Source organism: Gallus gallus, chromosome 4 (assembly GCF_016699485.2).
Source record: "Gallus gallus isolate bGalGal1 chromosome 4, bGalGal1.mat.broiler.GRCg7b, whole genome shotgun sequence".
Taxonomy (NCBI): Eukaryota; Metazoa; Chordata; class Aves; order Galliformes; family Phasianidae; genus Gallus; species Gallus gallus.
In genome coordinates, this window is record NC_052535.1 from 82,840,371 (window position 1) to 82,857,561 (window position 17,191).

The 17,191-nt window shown below is 39.1% G+C and overlaps 2 protein-coding genes across 5 annotated transcripts in view; one reads left to right on the forward strand and one right to left on the reverse strand.

The window, feature by feature from the left end:
• Positions 1 to 13,275, forward strand: part of LETM1 (leucine zipper and EF-hand containing transmembrane protein 1) — a 54,090-nt gene extending 40,815 nt beyond the window's left edge. For 3 of the 4 annotated variants that reach the window (XM_046940227.1, XM_046940226.1, XM_015285900.4), the window contains exons 8-14: positions 105 to 236; positions 1,985 to 2,164; positions 2,813 to 2,953; positions 4,604 to 4,738; positions 5,464 to 5,654; positions 6,848 to 7,004; positions 8,520 to 13,275. In XM_046940227.1, the coding sequence (XP_046796183.1) occupies positions 105 to 236; positions 1,985 to 2,164; positions 2,813 to 2,953; positions 4,604 to 4,738; positions 5,464 to 5,654; positions 6,848 to 7,004; positions 8,520 to 8,669 (1,086 nt within the window). In that variant the 3' untranslated portion in view covers positions 8,670 to 13,275. The remainder of the gene's footprint in view (positions 1 to 104; positions 237 to 1,984; positions 2,165 to 2,812; positions 2,954 to 4,603; positions 4,739 to 5,463; positions 5,655 to 6,847; positions 7,005 to 8,519) is intronic. The other variant, NM_001006461.4, reaches the window with a different exon arrangement.
• LOC112532421 (ADP/ATP translocase 4-like) lies at positions 10,142 to 10,793 on the reverse strand. The gene is given in 3 exon segments (XM_046940376.1): positions 10,142 to 10,449; positions 10,452 to 10,754; positions 10,757 to 10,793. Coding segments are annotated over 3 exon segments (648 nt in total).
• Positions 13,276 to 17,191: the final 3,916 nt, after the last annotated feature.

The following is a 17,191-nucleotide window of genomic DNA, read 5'->3' on the forward strand; positions in this document are numbered from 1 at the left end:
AGGCTAAAAAAATTAGTGTTTGTACTTTCTGTATGCCTGTGTTCATTTATAAGAGAAAGACTTCCAAAAGCTGAAGACTTCTGTTTTATGTATTTCATTTATAGTGGCTAGATCTACACTTGAACCAGGAAATCCCTACTTCATTGCTCATTTTATCCAGAGCCATGTATCTTCCAGACACGCTTTCTCCAGCTGATCAGCTCAAAACAACGCTTCAGACACTACCAGAGAGTGTTGTAAGTGTGACTTATACTATCTATAACTAACTTGCAGTACAATCACTGAAAATCTATCTAGAGGAGTAGATGTTCTTGGTTTCTTTCCTTTCCTTTTTCAAGGGGGGGTGAGGGAGGGAGGGGTTTACGTGGTTGATGTTAAAATGTGGAAATGGGCTGTGGATGGGTTTGATAAGGCAAATGAAAGGCAGTATTTCGTTGCACAAGGGTAGACAGTAGTAGCATAGGAAGGTACAGCATGCACTTCTTATACCTAGTTATGCTGTAGGCAATACAAAGGTGGTGAGGTGAGTGTTTGTAGGCTCTCTACTGCTATGTTAATTATGGTTAATAAGAGATGGAAGTGAAGTTTAAATTACTCTATGGATTTTTTTTCTGAATATTTGTGGTGGTTCTAGATAAATTCAGTCTCATGTAGGGATGGGATTTCTCAGGCCATGTTTAAGAATGAAGGGTGAAAGTGCTGATCACAGTTTTCTACTTCATGAAGTGGAAATGCTCATAAGTGAGATTTTGTTATGGTTGAAATACTGCATTAACTTGGAAGTCTGTAAGATTTTATTATGTCAGAAGAATGAGAATTCAGCTATTTTCTCTGTAAGCTTTTTAGGGCAGTGCTATCTTAAAATTTTTTTGAAAGTTAAATATGAGACATGGCAGACTGGGATATTTCTCTTGACTTAACTAGTTTCCTTTTCGTATGAGAAACTATCATGGTTTGCTTAGTTGCTTATGTGAATTTGGCTTTGTCTAAAAATAGTGTGTGTGGATAGAGTTACCTTATCTTCTTCCCAAGACTTGCATTTTGTTTCACCAGATGTGTTCTTTTCTGAGTTACTTTTCCAGTGTTACCGTTCAGACCTTTGGTTTGTGGGAGAAAGAGATATACTGAAATAAATTTTCACCAGTGGATTTTTTTTTAATGGGAATTCTTTCTTTTCTATCATACTGGAGGGTAGTTATCACTTAAAAATAAATGATAAAATTAGTTCTGTTCTGTTTCTTGTAATTCAAAAACAGAACGTTTCATGGGGTTTTCAAATATATTTATTGTACCACATAAAAAAAATACAGTAAACTACAGACCTGTTTTTCTTGGTTTACCTTATTTATGAAAACTGTATTTTATTCAGTGTTAAACTCAGCTAGTAGTTGAAAATGGATGCACAACTGCCTACCTTTAGATCTCAAGACTGATTTTTTTTCTCTGATGGAGTCCTCAGAATGTTTCAATCTGAGTGAACATGCTGAACTTTCATTTATGCAGATTCCTATTCTACTGTACAACACACAACTAAGAATTCCGTGCATCTCTGTACACTTAACATACTAATTTTGTTCCTCAACATAGAGGCCATAAAGCAAACTTAACACAGGATGTGGACAGAATTAGAAACTGCAAATTAGAAATGGCAAAAGCAAAACTTGTAATCCATACAAGTTCAAGAAATACGTTTAATTCAGTGTTTTATGATGAGTATGTTAATGTTGTGTAGAGAGAGACTATTTGAAAAAAAAAATAGATTGGTGCTCTTGAGAGAATGAAGAATTAATTACATTTTCAGAATGGAAAATTCTTATTTTCGAAGAGAATATTTTTCTGAAAAATTTAAAAATAAGACAACTTTTTGCAATTTCATCTGCATTCATTGGTATTCCTATACTACCTGTCTCAATTACGATATTCGAACTTTTCTGCATTATATCAACATATGGAGACTTTTATATACTACTCACATTACTTTTAGGCCAAAGAGGCTCAAGTCAAAGTGGCAGAAGTTGAAGGTGAAAAAGTAGATAACAAAGCACGGCTGGAGGCAACGCTTCAGGAAGAAGCAGCCATTAGAAAAGAAAATGAGGAAAAAGAGATGGAAAGAATAACTGAAGCTGCAGAGAAAGCCAAAGAAACTCTTCAGGTTGCAGCCATGGTACGTTCTGTTCTCGGCTACTGAGAAATAAATGTTAGTGGTGTGAAATTAGCATGTTATGAGTGATTTTTCTCTGCTTTGGGTGTTGTCTGCAAGAAACCAGACTTTAAATCCACTTATGGAAAATGTGGGAAAGTATTAAAACAGAATGCAGTAAAGGAGGGTTCAATGTGAAACCCCAAATGCTGCCTGTCTTACACATCTCTGATTCTTCTTAATCAGAGTGATAAGAGAAATCATTCAACTATCAAAAGTGCTAGAGGTTTGTTTGCTTTCTTTTTTAATTTTTGGGTTGGTTTTCTTGTGTTGTATTTTTTCTTAGTGTAAATTGTGACTGTTCTTACCTTCTGGCTCTTCTTTATTTCATTAGTCACATAGTATCATCGGTATAATACTTGAGCATAAAAGCTGCTGGCCTGGCTTATTGCATGCATTAAGCCTTATGTGCTCACAGGCATGGTCCATTAATTGCAGTTGGGCATTTTGGTATGAAACCACTCAATATGTTGAAAGTTTTTAATGTTATCATAAAAATGTCTGTGTCTTCTTTGGCAGCTACTTGGATTTTAAGAAACTATTCTTTGCTGGTGCTAACACAGATAATGCTATCTTTGTTTTAATTAAACTTCTTGTGTCTGTCAAATTTAGAAATTGGAATCAGCAGTAGATCTTGAGCCAGCTGTTCTGCAAGTTAAAGAAAGTCAGGTGGCTATGGACAGCAAACAAGAGCTGGCAAAAGCAGATATGGAAACGTTGAAAGATACAGCACCCGTACTGGAAGGCATTAAGGTAACGTGACTGCAAATTCTTAATCACCAATGCAGCAACTGAAATTGGCACATAAGAAATTCAGCATGTCCTTTGCATTACTGAAATTAATGCGCTTATTCCGTGGGGGCGTTTCCACTGGCTGTAGACATAATGGATCTATGTATGTTTATTACATAGTACTTAATGTGAGGAAGCTGTGGACATGAGTAGGTGAAGGTGAGTGACCTTTTTCCTTTTGAAGGGTACGGGTAAGACTGAAGCATTAAGCAAAGAACTAGACTTCCCAAAGTTTGAACTAGTCTGTATTAGATCTATATTGACTTCTTTTAAACAGATGTCTGTACTGTATGTACACTATAAAAATGTTTTTAGTATACTTTTTTGCCATTTCTTTATTATGTTGTTCAACATGGCTTAACATGTTTGTCTGTACCATCACAGAGGTCGTTAATTAAAAAGTGTTGAACAGTGTACCTCAGTATTTTACAGGGTACGTCAGTACTGTACTGTCTTCTGTTTTTTCTAGGCAGCATCACTGTCTGTTATTAGCATAGCATTATTTGTTTAATAAGCAGGTTCTAATGGTAACAGCATAATTTGACAAGTACTGAAAGATTGTTCAAGGTTGAATAATTAAGGGAACTAAACGATTTGCTTCAGACCTTTTTTTCCACATTAGTATGCCATATTGTCTGTTACAAGGGGAAAAGGGGTGAATATTAGGCTACTGACTTGAAATTGTTTAATTCTATTTGTGGCAGAGGAATTTTTCAAACTGAGCTACTTTCTGGTTGTGGAGTTGTTTTTGGGGGGTGAGGGTTTTTGTTGTTTTGCACTTAGAATCAGAAGCAAGGTTGATGTCTGTATAGGTAGCAGTGTACTGAAACTGAGTTGTTAAAAGGGCTGAATGTAGTCTGTGAAGTTCTGTGTTTCTTGGAAGTATATCATCCTTCTGTTTGTTTTATTGCATCCTTGTTTACACATGTCTTTCTGTACTGTGCTCATATGACTGTTCTGAGCTTTTTCCTTCAGAACAAAAGCTGGTATCTGCGTGAGATTTATGTAACTCAGTAGCTGGATCTGCTGTCATGGGATTTTAGCATTCTTAATGAATCATTCTTGAAATTGTGTTTTTGACCTATTCTGTTGGGGATTCGATTTTATTCTCAGCATTTCAAGAGGCATATAGACTTTGCAAACTTTGAATGTTCATCCATACTATTGCAAAAGTTATTGAAGATCGTTTTGTTTCAGTTCAACATCCTGAACTTTGCTCTGCAAAATCTTCTGTGTAATGAGTATTTCCTGTACGTGATGTCTGAGTCATTTCTCAGTTATTCAGGTTTTCCATTCAGTAGAAAAGGAGGTAAAACGTGTTTTTTTTAATGAGACAACTATGTACAGGATTTCAAATAGCCAAAATCCACATAATGAATCATAGTACCTGAACTTGATACTAACGTGCTTAAAAAGTACTATGGCAAGCTAATTCTCTTAGTATTTATGATCTCTGCATGAGCTTCACAATGCCAGTCTATACTGTGTTGGCTCTGAACATGGATGAGGAATCTGAAGTGTGTCCTTTCTATCTTGTGATTTTTTTTATTTTATTTTAATTTTTTAGGAAAATCACACGTGTCTCTCACTAATTTGTATTTTCTGTTACAGGGTGAGGAAATAACTAAGGAGGAGATTGACATGCTGAGTGATGCTTGCAACAAGCTGCAGGAACAGAAGAAATCACTAACAAAGGAAAAGGAGGAGCTTGAGGAACTGAAGGGTGATATCCAGGAATATAATGAGGTGAGATTTCTTAAAAAATAAAAATAAAAATAAAATCTACTCTTGTTCAGTTTTAGCATAAATGACCCACGTAGTTAAAGATTATCTTATTTCGATATCTGTTAGCTTGTATTTGATAGCTGAGTTTTATACTGCTTTAGAGGACAGTGGAGAGCTTTAGGCTTTAACACATTATAAACAAGTAGTTAAAATCATTAGAGTAGTTCCTTCCAGAAGAGAGTCCTGTTCCACTCTTATTCCCTGTGTGACCATAAAAACAGGTGCTAAACATGCTGCAGTTCTTTCTTATTAAATATAATGTCAATATTTTAGATGCCTTAAGTTAATTAGAATTGTATTCAATCTCTTGAAGGTTGTGTTTGGGTGCTGGAATGGGCTGCCCAGGGAAGTGGTGCAGTCACCAATCCTTGGAGAAGTTCAAGGAATGTTTAGACATTGCTGAGGGATGTGGTTTAGTGAGAGCTGTTGGTGATAGGTGGATGGTTGGACTGGATGACCTTGGAGGTCTTTTCCAATCCTTGGTGATCTTATGATTGTGGCAAATACCATTTAAAGAATTTATGAAAATGGCTGCAGTGTTAAGAGTTGATTCTGATTTCACTTTAGCTCTTTCCATTTAGATTTCATTTACAAAGGGCACCTCTTGAAATACTAATCTCTTAGACTGCAGTGTCATTGAGAATTCAGACCTGCAAAAAGTTTTTCTTCCTGACCACTTCTTTTAGGATTTGCAAGAAATAAAGGAGCTTTCTAAAGCTGGCCAGGAAGAAGTAGTGGAAGAATCAAAGGCGAGCAAGCGACTGACCAAAAGAGTGAACCGGATGATTGGTCAGATAGACAAAATTATTAATGAGTTAGAGACGAATCAAAAGACGGTGGATGTAAAGCTTGATAGAGGTGACAGTCCTCCTGCTGGGTAAGTGACTTGAGAGCACTGAATGTCTTTCTTCTTTCTGAATTGTATTAAATATGGTTGAAATAAGGGTGGAAAAGTAACAGGTTTGACTTACTTGGATGCTAGCCTGATGGTGTGATATGTTTGACACCCTGACTTTCATAATCCCCATCTCTTTCATGCATGTAGGCCTAATGATGCTGCAGGTGAAATCACACCTTCAGTCATGCTACTCAGGCACTGAGTTTGCCTTGTGACAATAATTGAAACAGCATGAAACAGTTTGGGCATGTTTTTGTTTGGTCTGCTTCAGTAGTGCATATATTGGGGAAAAAATGGCAATAAAATCCATTTTTGTCAGGTGTAAGGAGATAATTCTTTGAAGAGAAATGTGAGGGGATTTAAAGGAAACAGAGATAATTTTACATGGCTCCTTTCTGAAGGCTTAGTTACGATAAGAGACTTAAATGAAATGTAACAATTTTCATTTCAAATGTAATGTATGAAGACCTGTAGAAGTGTTGACATTACTGGAGGGTCTTTCAAGCAGTCATGTGTTTCACAGTCATATGTTACTTGTTATGAGTACTGAGATGCAGATAAACTGTGACAGAATTTTTTAGTCTGTTTGTAAATGCAGTATTCATCTAGTTTGTTTGCTTCTCAGCTTCCAAAAAACGTAACCCAAACAAAAATAAGGATTTTGTTTCAGTTCCATCCAAACTGTTTTCTTCCAGTCCCCAGGGGAAGCAGTCATTCGTTTCAGATTTTATATAAGATTGAGGAGGCCACGTGAAAAGTGCTGCAGGGAGTTGTTAATCAAAACCATCCTAATTCGTAAATCAAAAATAAAATACAGCAACTGTTTGCTCTAAATGTCATTGTACTTCATGGAATGAATGTCTTTGGGGGGGAAAAAACTTCCAAGTTGCTGGAGCTTTGGGCAACCTGATAGTAGTGAGTGGCAACACTGTCCATGGCTGGGGTTTGGAGCCAGGTGATCTTCAAGGTCACTTCCAGCCCAAATCATTCAATGATTTCTGTAACTAAAAATGATTAATTTAAGTGTTACTTTATTGTAAATGCTTTTTTGCATTCTGTTCTGGATTATAAATGATTATTTAATACTTTACAAGTTACCTGCAACATAGTGATTTTCAGTGCTTGTCTTTTGTGACTTTTACTCCTTTGGAGTAACTGTTTGCCATATACAGATTGTGCTTCCTCTTTAGGGAGAATCTCATCAGTATTGCTGAGCTAATTAATGCAATGAAACAAATCCAGAAGATTCCAGAGGAGAAGCTAACGAGGATTGCAGAGGCATTAGATGAAAACAAAGATGGCAAAATTGATATAGATAATGTTGTTAAGGTAAGTCTGGACTATTTGAAGAAAATAAGCTTAGGCATTCTTCAAATGTTGTGCCTGTGACAATCCTGAATTAAATTCATATTAATTTTTTTTGCAAGAGTTGCTAAAGAACTTGATGCTGTCTATTTACAATACACTTCCAAAAACTTCACTGGCATCAGGGAAAGATTGTTGTCATCTTCAGAATTTGTGTGGCAGTTTCAGAGCAGGATGATGATTCTTTTCCTATATCTGTTACCTGCATTACCTTTAAAGCTGTAGGTTTTACTTGCATATGTAAAGGGGTGTGTGTGTATGTGTGTGTGTATGTATATGAAAAACATTACACAAATATATATATTTATATGTGTGTGTTAATATATACAGTATATATTAATGGAATGTCTGATGATGTGTAGAATGGAAGGGAGGATGGAAAGGAGTTTTGAAAGAACTACTTTATATGTTAAGACTTCAGTAATACTATAGATATATACCTTAAATATTTGATTATGTCTTATTTCCTGTGGTTGAAAGACATCAGACCATCGTTTTGCTCTTTAAATCCATTGTGAATGACCTCAGATAATGTATGTTTTAGAGTTACCAGATGCTACTTCTACTGTTAGATAATTTGGCCATTCTGTCAATTTCTGCTCCTTTTGAAGTAATGTCTTAATGCTTTTGAGAGGCACTTTACACTTGGTGACTGTTGAATTCCTTATGTGATACTGTACTTTCAGATACCTCTTCTTAGCCTGCTTTGGTCTTTTTTTTCTCATTTTGCAGTTTTCTTAGATTGTTCCCTGTGTTCTTCTTTGTTGTCTTGTTTCTTTCCTATTTTAGAGCTGTCCTGAAACTTGTTTCTGCAAGTAACTTTCCTACTCAATATAAGCTAAAAAATATAGTAATCAACCTTTTGAAACTCCCTTTACTCTATGCTGAAGTTGTCCAGTGATGATGGCCTTCACTGTTGGTCTGAACAACTGTTGCATTGAGTTACATTTAGCAATAGAGGAAGAATGAACTTCCTGAGTTCTGCATATAAAAATGAACGATTTTGAGAACTTGAGCTATGTCAAGAACTATTTTGTACAAGAAACTTCAGAAAGGAATTTGAAAACTCCTGCTAATTTTTTTTTTTATTTGGCTTTCTAAAAGACCTACCCCTGTGCTTCATTTTTGTAAATGTATGCCTTTTTAGTGGGCCTTCTTAATAAAGTGAAGCATATGAAATAGATTCTGTCCAAATAACATTTCGGAAGTATTAGATACTGAAACGGAGCTTCCTGTTGAAATGGATATAATAAAGGGACATGTCTTACTAATATTCTAAAATATGGTTTTGTGTGCTAAAGCTTTTGAATATTTCAAGTATGAGGCACTGGTTGTGATTTGAATTCATTTAATGTTGCCAAAAAGCAACCACTCTTGAATGTGAGGGAACTGGCTACTTTTTTTTCTTAATAATTTAAGATACGAAGATATCTTATGTAATAAAAATGTTATTTTAAATTTCATTCACTCTTTGTGTAGGTAGTAGAATTGATAGACAAAGAAGATGTTGATATTGGCACCAGCCAGGTCGCTGAGATTATGGCACTGCTTCAAAAAGAAGAAAAACTGGAAGAAAAGGAGAAAGCAAAGGAAAAGCAAGATAAAGAAGCTGCAGAAGTAAAGAATTAAGCTTCAGAATCTGAAGCAAAGCTCAACTGTAACCAAAACTGTGTATATCTTTGTGTCTAATGACTACATATTACTGGAGCTTTTGTGATTATGGAAAGTGTTTTGAGCTGATACTAGTAATAAATTATAGATATGTTTTCTGACATATGGAATGAAATTTCCGTTCATCAAAGAAGTGATTTATTGTCATTCCATACAGATGAAAACAAAATATGCTGCTTCAGCAGTGTTCCTGCCCACAAAATCATGTATTTGCACTCGTTGTGGTACAGTGATCCAAAAATGTTTTTAATTTATTTACTTTCATCATTACATGGGGCCCAACCTTGCTCTGCTTGTACCTTCTAGCTTTTGCAGAATTTAATACAAAATTTCCCTTCTCTCACGATATCTTTTGTAACCTGTTAGTGAAGATTCTGTGGCTTCAGTAGTAGCTCTTCAGGTTGAGCTTTATTTAAGCTGAATATCACCAAGCCGTTGCCTCACTGACAGAGAATGTGACATTCTGATCACTTACAAATTTGTTTTCTTTTGAAGGGAAAATAGGATTAATTTTTCCCTAGAACTTGAAACTTCCCATGAAGTTTGCTTCTTACGGGTGCCTTAAATTAAGACCAGGGAGTAGAACATGCCACTTCTACTCAGAGTTCCATGAATTACTAAAGCATTGGAATCACAGGAGCCTTTCACCTAGTTTCAGAACAGATAATGTGTTTGTCTAAATAGCAAAATGAAATTAACTGTAAGGGGAAAATGTCAGTTGTGATCTCTTCACATGTATTTTTAAAAAATGCAGTTATGGAGGCATGTTTGTTGTTATTCACATGACAGTTACTTACGCCATAACTAGTTCTTACCTCTCAGTTGTCATCTCCGGTGTGACATCACTGACCAAGTACATTCAAAGTACTTAAATAGTTTCATCTCACTGTGCAGTCAGCAAGTGATTTCTGAAATTGGCAGTGTTTTGATTACAACTTTGGCTTTCTAATCAAATGAGTCTTCTGACTCAGTACTGACAGTAGGTTGAAGTTTACTCATTTATGTCTGTCCTTAGTAGTAATTTTTTAAGATTTAAAACTGGTATGCCACCTGTAGGATGTTCATAATTCCTGATAGCCTGAATTTCCCTGATTCTTACAATTGGTGATAAAATACAAGAGGTATGACTTGACCCCCTGTTTTTTCTATTTTGCATCCAGTTAAATAACATGAACATTCTTGATTTTGTGTACACTGTAGAGAACACATCTTATGATGGTGCTGTTCACGGCCATGTTGAGGGGGGCAGTTAGTAATTAGGTCTTTTGATAGTAGTTGTGTATTTTCATAGAAAATATTGACTCCCAAGTGTATTTCAGCATAAATCTACATTTGGTATTTAGCCAAACTAGATAAATTGTAAAAATGCATTTGAAGTTAGTGGAACAAAAAACATTTGGGCAGTCTCAGGGCCTTGCGTAGTCATGTTATCATAGAATGGCTTGAGTTGGAAGGGACCTCAAAGACCCTCCAGTTCCAACCTCTTGCTGTGAACTGGTTGTCCCCCACCAGATCAGGCTGGCCAGGACCCCTTCCAACCTGACTTTGAATGGAGTTTTTGGATTTGGCAATAATCCCTTAATGGTATTGTAACATCCATAATAGGTGATTTGGTATACAGTGACTCCCTGTACTGAAATGCCAAAACTTTGGTACAGTCCAGGAAGTCCATCTGCCATGGCAATTTTAACAGTACAGTCACCACGTTCCTGGAGCTGTTGCTCAGCAGCATCTTTCAAATGACTGTGGGTAACAAAGTTTGCCCAAAGTCTAATGGATATTCTAAACGCTGGGATGTTGCTCCTGTAGCTCTAACAGAAGCCAGATTTGACAAAAACTTTATCCAGAACTGCTTATCCACTTTGGACGTGAGAATCCCCTTTCTATAAAAGCAACGTTTAGAAGCCTGTATTTAAAAATATGGAATAACATTTGACAAATGGCCATGCCAGAAGCTGAAAAATCCTTGCTCCCTGGGGACGCACAAAAAGCAGTAGATCATGCCCTTGTACTGCTGATCCACCCAGGTCTGTTTGGACAAGGCAGTAGCAACTCCATCTGCTCCATGGGCACCATGGCCATCTTGGAGATAATGGACCATTGTATTTAGTTGTTTCCAAAGCAGGATGTACAGTAGTATGTATAATACAACTTTAGACAACAGTCAGTGTTAAGTTTAAGTATGTCTTGGGTTAATATTCTGTACATTTTGAAAGGTTGCTTTCAGTAAGTGATGTGACCTGATCTTCCTGAGTATTACTGTAATTATAGAATCATAGAATTCTTTGAGTGGAAGGGACCTTTAAAGGCCGTCTTGTCCAACTCCTCTACACTGATCAGAGACAGCTACAGCCTGACCAGGTGCTCGGAGTCCCGTCCAGCTTGACCTTGAGTGTCTTTGGGGATGGGGTATCCACCACCTCTCTGGGCAGCCTTTGCCAGTGCAAGAGTCTGTCCCCTTATTGCCCTCATTTAGATAATGCAAATGCTGCTATCAGATGTCCCCGGAGCCTCTCCAAGCTGAAGAGCCTCAGCTCTCTCAGTTATCTCTTAGGGGAGGTGTTCCATGCCTTGAAACATCATTATTTTGTGTAAAACTGCTTTGACAAAGCTGACATTTCAAATTGATAGGAGCTTTTCAATTAATGTACCCCTAAACAAACAAGTTGTTCTCTTTCTTCTAAAATGAGATTTCAGCATGAAAGTCAGTTTATGAATTTTGAAGACAGGACTTCACTCGGTGCCTTTTGAGGCTAAAATTTTTCGTAGCTGAAAGTGCATGAAGAAAACTAATGTCACAATGCAAATTTAAAACTTCTAACTGGTATAAATTAACAGGTTGGAATTAATGGACTTTGAAGTACACTACATTTTCCATTTGCATATTTTCCATTTGCGAGCAGCACGTAACAATCTTACTTAACATTCCTGAAATGTCATCGAGTTATTCTAACTAAAATGACTGAAATGGTCTGCTAGCTTTCATTCAGTAGCAAAAGTTGAAGAATGGTGTGGACTTGAATGCGTACAAGTTTAAACAGGGAAGCAGCAGATCAAGCTGTTCTCAAAGCTTTACAGATTTAAGTTTCATGCAGCTTTAATTCACCTGGCATTACGTTATCTGAATGTAGTGTTCAGGAGTTCAGGACACATTGTTGCTTGTCTTGTCTTGTGTTTGCCATTCACTTACATCTTCTGTGGATTAAATAAGAAGGGAGCCATAAGTAGCCAATTCTTCCTTTATAAAGAATGTACAGGTTAAAGTAATTGTGGTATTCCTATTAAACATTTTTAGCTTTTGGACTGGTTTGAAATTTGGCATACTGTGAAATTTTAATTGTGTCCATTTAAATGCATTGTTTTCAGACACAAATGTCAGGTTTCCCCTGTTATCTAAAGAGTTGAAGTGATGTGCCCGTCAACCACAGTGAGGCGTTTTGCAGGACATCTCTCTTCTCATGCTCTGACGTTGCAAGGAGGCAAACCCATGGCATCAAGACTTTAACAGCCGTTCTGCAAGCTTCAAAAGCTGAGGAAGCCCTTGGTGACTGATGCTTACCTGGTTTTGAACCTTAACAAGCAGCTCCATACGGGTGAGTCAGGCAATGTGAGCAGGTCGTGGCTTGTGGACTGGCTTCAGGTAACCTGCTTTGTCTTTCGTGTTGACCAAAAACCCAGAAGCCACAGTACTTTCAGAGAAAGGATGACTTCCAAGTGTACAGTAACTGGTCAGAACTTATTCCTGAATGAATATTTAATCAGGAGATGTAAATATTTGTTTAAATAATTAAAAGATGTACGAGATTTGTGTGATGTTGTGACTTACACTGGCAAAGCCTCTAAGCTCAGAGTTGGGTTATCAGTAAAGCCATTGTTGGAGTTGTTGGAGATTCATGTGGGGTCAAAGCTTGATTATAATCTATCCAAAGGGAGAAATTAAAACGTAATAAAAAAGTCATACGAACAGTTTAAAATAGCAGCAGGAGGGAAGTAAAGTATGATTTCTTCCCCACCAAAACAGGTCGTAGGGCCTATTTTATTGAAGCATTTATTTCCAACTTACGTCATCTCAAAAGATGGTTTTTACTGAGATTTGAGTAAGTCTGCCTGCAAGTTAAGTACCAGGAAACCAATTTAATAGGTGGTTTGTCAGCAGGACTGCATGCAGATTGAGAATGCTCTCCTGACAAGATGGTGAATTGCACTATAGGCTTTGTCTGGGGGAAGAAACTGTACCTTTTATACAACTCCAGAGTACTTCTTGAACTTCTTGTCTGCATATCTTGCCAATCATTTGAACTTTAGCTTCTTCAGCACGTATTTAAATCCTTTCAAATCGTTTATACGAAATTAATGGGTGTATTTAATTAAAAGAATGATCCAATATTCTGTTCTTTATATGTATTCCAAAGTTTACTTCGGGGTTTAAGAATTTCAGCCCACGTTAAGAACTGTCTGTGCTCTGAGCATACTGGTCCTGTGTTTGCCATAATGCAATATAAAATTTTTAAGTTAATTGGAGCTTGTGTCCTTTGTTTAGTTTTAATAAATGTATCATTTTGAAGCCCGCTCTGTCCATTACTTTTTTCTTCTGTTGCTTTTCATTGCTCAGTATTGACTGTTGCTCACGTGAGGTGGTCAGGGATGAGCTGAGTACTGTAACTAAAATGTTAGCGATGGTAGAGGGCACGTAAGAGGTGGGACATACCTCATGTTCCTCTGTAATCTTAATGTTCTTCACAGAGTTCCCTTCAGCCTATGGCAGACTTCTGAGCACATCCAACATCTGAAAGCTGTTTGTGATTTATGATTACCTCTTCCTGCAGCTTTGGCAGCCTGGGTGAGAAGGCAGACGGAGCCCAAGTCAGCAAGGTGTTCCCGTGCACGTGTGGTCCCTTGGAAACAAAGGTGCTATCCCAGCCATAATTGGTATTGCAGTCCTTCTCGGAAAAGTTTCAGTGCTTGGCCCAGCTGTGCTCAGTGCTTAGAGAAGTGCAGAGCCGAGATGATCCAGGCCCTAAAGATGGGCAGGTGCTGCTGCAGAAGCCTGTGCTGTAGGCAGTCTCCTGGCTTCTTTCAAACAAGATTTGGGAGTATGCAAACATGTGGATCTACTTTCTAGTGTCAAAGCATTTCAGCAGATGGCTGGAAACAACTTCCTGTCTTGAGACCTGCTGGGTGGGTGAGGGTTGGTTGCAGATTTTTGCTTTTTCTGCTTGGAGCCAAATGTCATATATCAGATAATGGCGGAAAAGGAGCACGTTCTGCTCCTTTTTAAGCTTTGCTTTAAAATTTCCTTTAATGATAGGCTTACTTCGGGTGAATGGGATTGTTGTGCAGCTGCGTAGCAAAGCAGACTGTGGGGAAATTGTGGCTTTGAGCTTGTAAACTGAATCTGCATGTTGACAAGTGCTCCTGACCATAGGTGGCCTGAGCCCCCTGAACAGACTGCATCTGCTATGTACTGAGATACATCGGGTATATGACAAAGTTTTATTATGTATCCCTTCTGATAGATGATAATTACCCATTTACCTACTCTAGGGAACCTGCTTTAGCAGGAGTTGTACTAGGTGATCGTAGAATCATAGAATTACTCAGGTTGGAAAGGACCTCAAAGACCATCAAATCCAACTGCAGCCTAACCATAGTACCCTAACTCTAATAACTCTCTGCTAAATCATATCTCCGAGCACCACATCCAAACGGCTCTTAAACACATCCAGGGATGGTGACTCAACCACCTCCCTGGGGAGCCTATCTCCAGAGTGATCACTCCAGTGATCTCCAGAGGTCCCTCCAGCCCCTACAATTCAGTGATTCTGCAATTACAGATGAAAAGTTATACGTTGTCCACAAATACATAGAAAGGGAATGACGACTAATTTTGCCAATTAGAAATAACAGAGATAGTGCTTCACTGATAGAAGCCTCTCCTACATCAGACTGGTAATGCAGGCGTGTAGAAAACCGGCAGGAAAAACTTCAGACTCCGTGAAATCAAGGTCTTCATGTGCTAATATAGGACTTTTGTCGCACAGTGCTTGGTGAAAAGTCATTTAATGTTGACTACAAAAGCACAGTGGTGGGTGGGTGGGGGGTCAGGTGGTTGTGTGGTTGTTTCAGTGTCTCAAGGCTTGAGAAATGCGTGCTGAGTTAATCCTTCCAATAACACATTACGTGGCTCTTGTGTCACAGTTACATACAACTTCTTTGCCATTGGCTGGGTAGTACCTTCTCCAGGGCAGTATCTCCTTCTAAGGACCCGTTAAAGTATTTTGTGATAAGGTATTCAACTACTGAACTAAAACAGTGGCAGCCTATTATGCTAAGTAGTCTCCCTGGCTATGGAGCCTTGCTTTTCTCATCGTTGTATATTGAAAAGTGTTTCTGGTATTTTCTTATTTCTCAGCTCTGATGCAAACAGGAGGATGTCTGTAGTATGTTTCTAATTCCCCGTACTCTGCGCTCACTTCCATTTTGTGTATTACTGGATATAAATCTTTCTCAGTAGTTAAATACCCTTCACAGGTCAAAATTCTTTGGGGGCTCATTAGCATGTACAGTTCTACATGTGCCAAACCTTCTGTGGTTTTCAGACTTCGGTTTCTCTCATCTAACTGGCGTAAAAGATTTCTGCTATGCAAGAGATGGATCTAATTCAGATTTGCCTCTTTCCGTCTAGTATTTCTCCCTATGTATATTGGCAGAGCTGGCCCCTTCATGAATGGCCTGATTTATGGCTCAGTGAGTGCTGCAGCCAGCAGTTCAATATGTCAGATCTCCTGTGCGTGTTGGGAGCGGCTGTGGATTCTCCCTCCCCTGCTTTATGTCTTGGCTCCATTGCGAGAGCGAGCAAAGAAGCTTCCTCCTCGTGTTTTCTAACCATGTTCTCAGAGCCTTGGTTAAGCCAGGGCTTCAGAACCTGTCCCACGGAGAGCTTCTGTGAAGAGCTGGAAATGAGCAAAAGCAATAATATATATATAGATACATATATGTGTACATTAAAAGATCGTAAGGGTCTGACGAAATCAAGGTGAGAATTAACGGCCTCTTACGCAGAAAACTTGTGAATCTCTGCAGCCCACTTCAGACTTGAAAATGTAAGACCTTTATTCCCCTAGGTGTTCGATGTGCCCTTCTATAAGCGTGTTTTTATTCCCTCTCCTCCCTACACCCCAGCTTTCCCTTTTCTCTACCCCTCAGTCAATATGCAGCACTCAGTAGGGCAAATTTATGGAGCTCTTGCAGCTCTTTAGCTTCCCAGTTCCTAGCTTTGTGCTGGTGGAAGCAGAGTTGAAATGTAGCGACCGTTCATCTTTCCAGTCATTTCTGCTCACTGGATGGATGTTGGTGCTCCGTCTGTGCGGCCTTCATTAAGCTCCGCGCTGACTTTCTTCCAATGCAATGATGCCAATGGGCCATGATCACGGGCAGCGCCCGGGAGAGCAAAATGGTTTTATCATCGAACCATAGAATCATTAAGGTTGGAAAAGACTACTGAGACCATCCAGTCCAACCATCAGCCCATGCCTACTAAAGCGTTTTCCAACAGTGCCATCCTTTCAAGTCCCATGTTCTTATATCACAGGGAGCTGCACGTGCCCCATCATAAGCCACAATGGGGAAAGTATACTCATAGGCTTCGTCTTCAAAAGCCACAGTGACACGGAGAGGGGAGGCACACGTGTGTGTTTTTAGACTGACTTGCCGCCCAATACATCCAAATGAGAGGAGCTCTGTGGTCTGCCGGTGCCGCAGTACGATTTCTTTTGAGGAGCACATAAACCACTCGGGTCACTTTTTTTTTTTTTTTTATCTAGGAAATCCTTTGTACCCGTTCTGCAAATCAGATCCTTCTGGCTGTCTCGGCTTTGGATCTGCGAGCTGAAGGATTAACTGATGTCAACCCCCCCCCAAAAAAAACCTCTTCAAATAAACAACAGGGGGAAAGCATTAGCACAAAACCTCAGCTACCTTTTGGTATGCCAAACGCTTTGTGGTGGAGACCTCTGGCGCAGCAAACTGACCGTCGAGCCGTGCTCTCACGGAACATCTCCGTCCCAGGGACCGCCGAGCCCTCCGATCGCACCGCCGCCGGCGGAGCGGTGACGGAGCTGCAGCTGCGGGGTTCGGTCGCGAGGTGGCGGTATGGGACTGCCCGGAGAGGGTCGGGGTGGGACGGAGCGGGACGAAATGAGTTGGGTTGGGACGGGATGGGAGAGGATGGTTCAGGGTGTCATGGGGCACGAGGATGAGCTGGGGCAGGACGGGTCAGGGCCACAGGAGGTCACGACTGCTCAGTGCTCTTCCCGTCTCCCACCACGTACCCGGTGCTTCGTGTGAGGCTCACGTGTGAAATTTCCGTATTTTTACCTCACTGTTGTAAATCCACCGTCTCCAATTCAAAGAGCCGCTCTGAGCATGGGATCACAGAATCATAGAATGGCCTGGGTTGAAAAGGACCGCAGTGATCATCT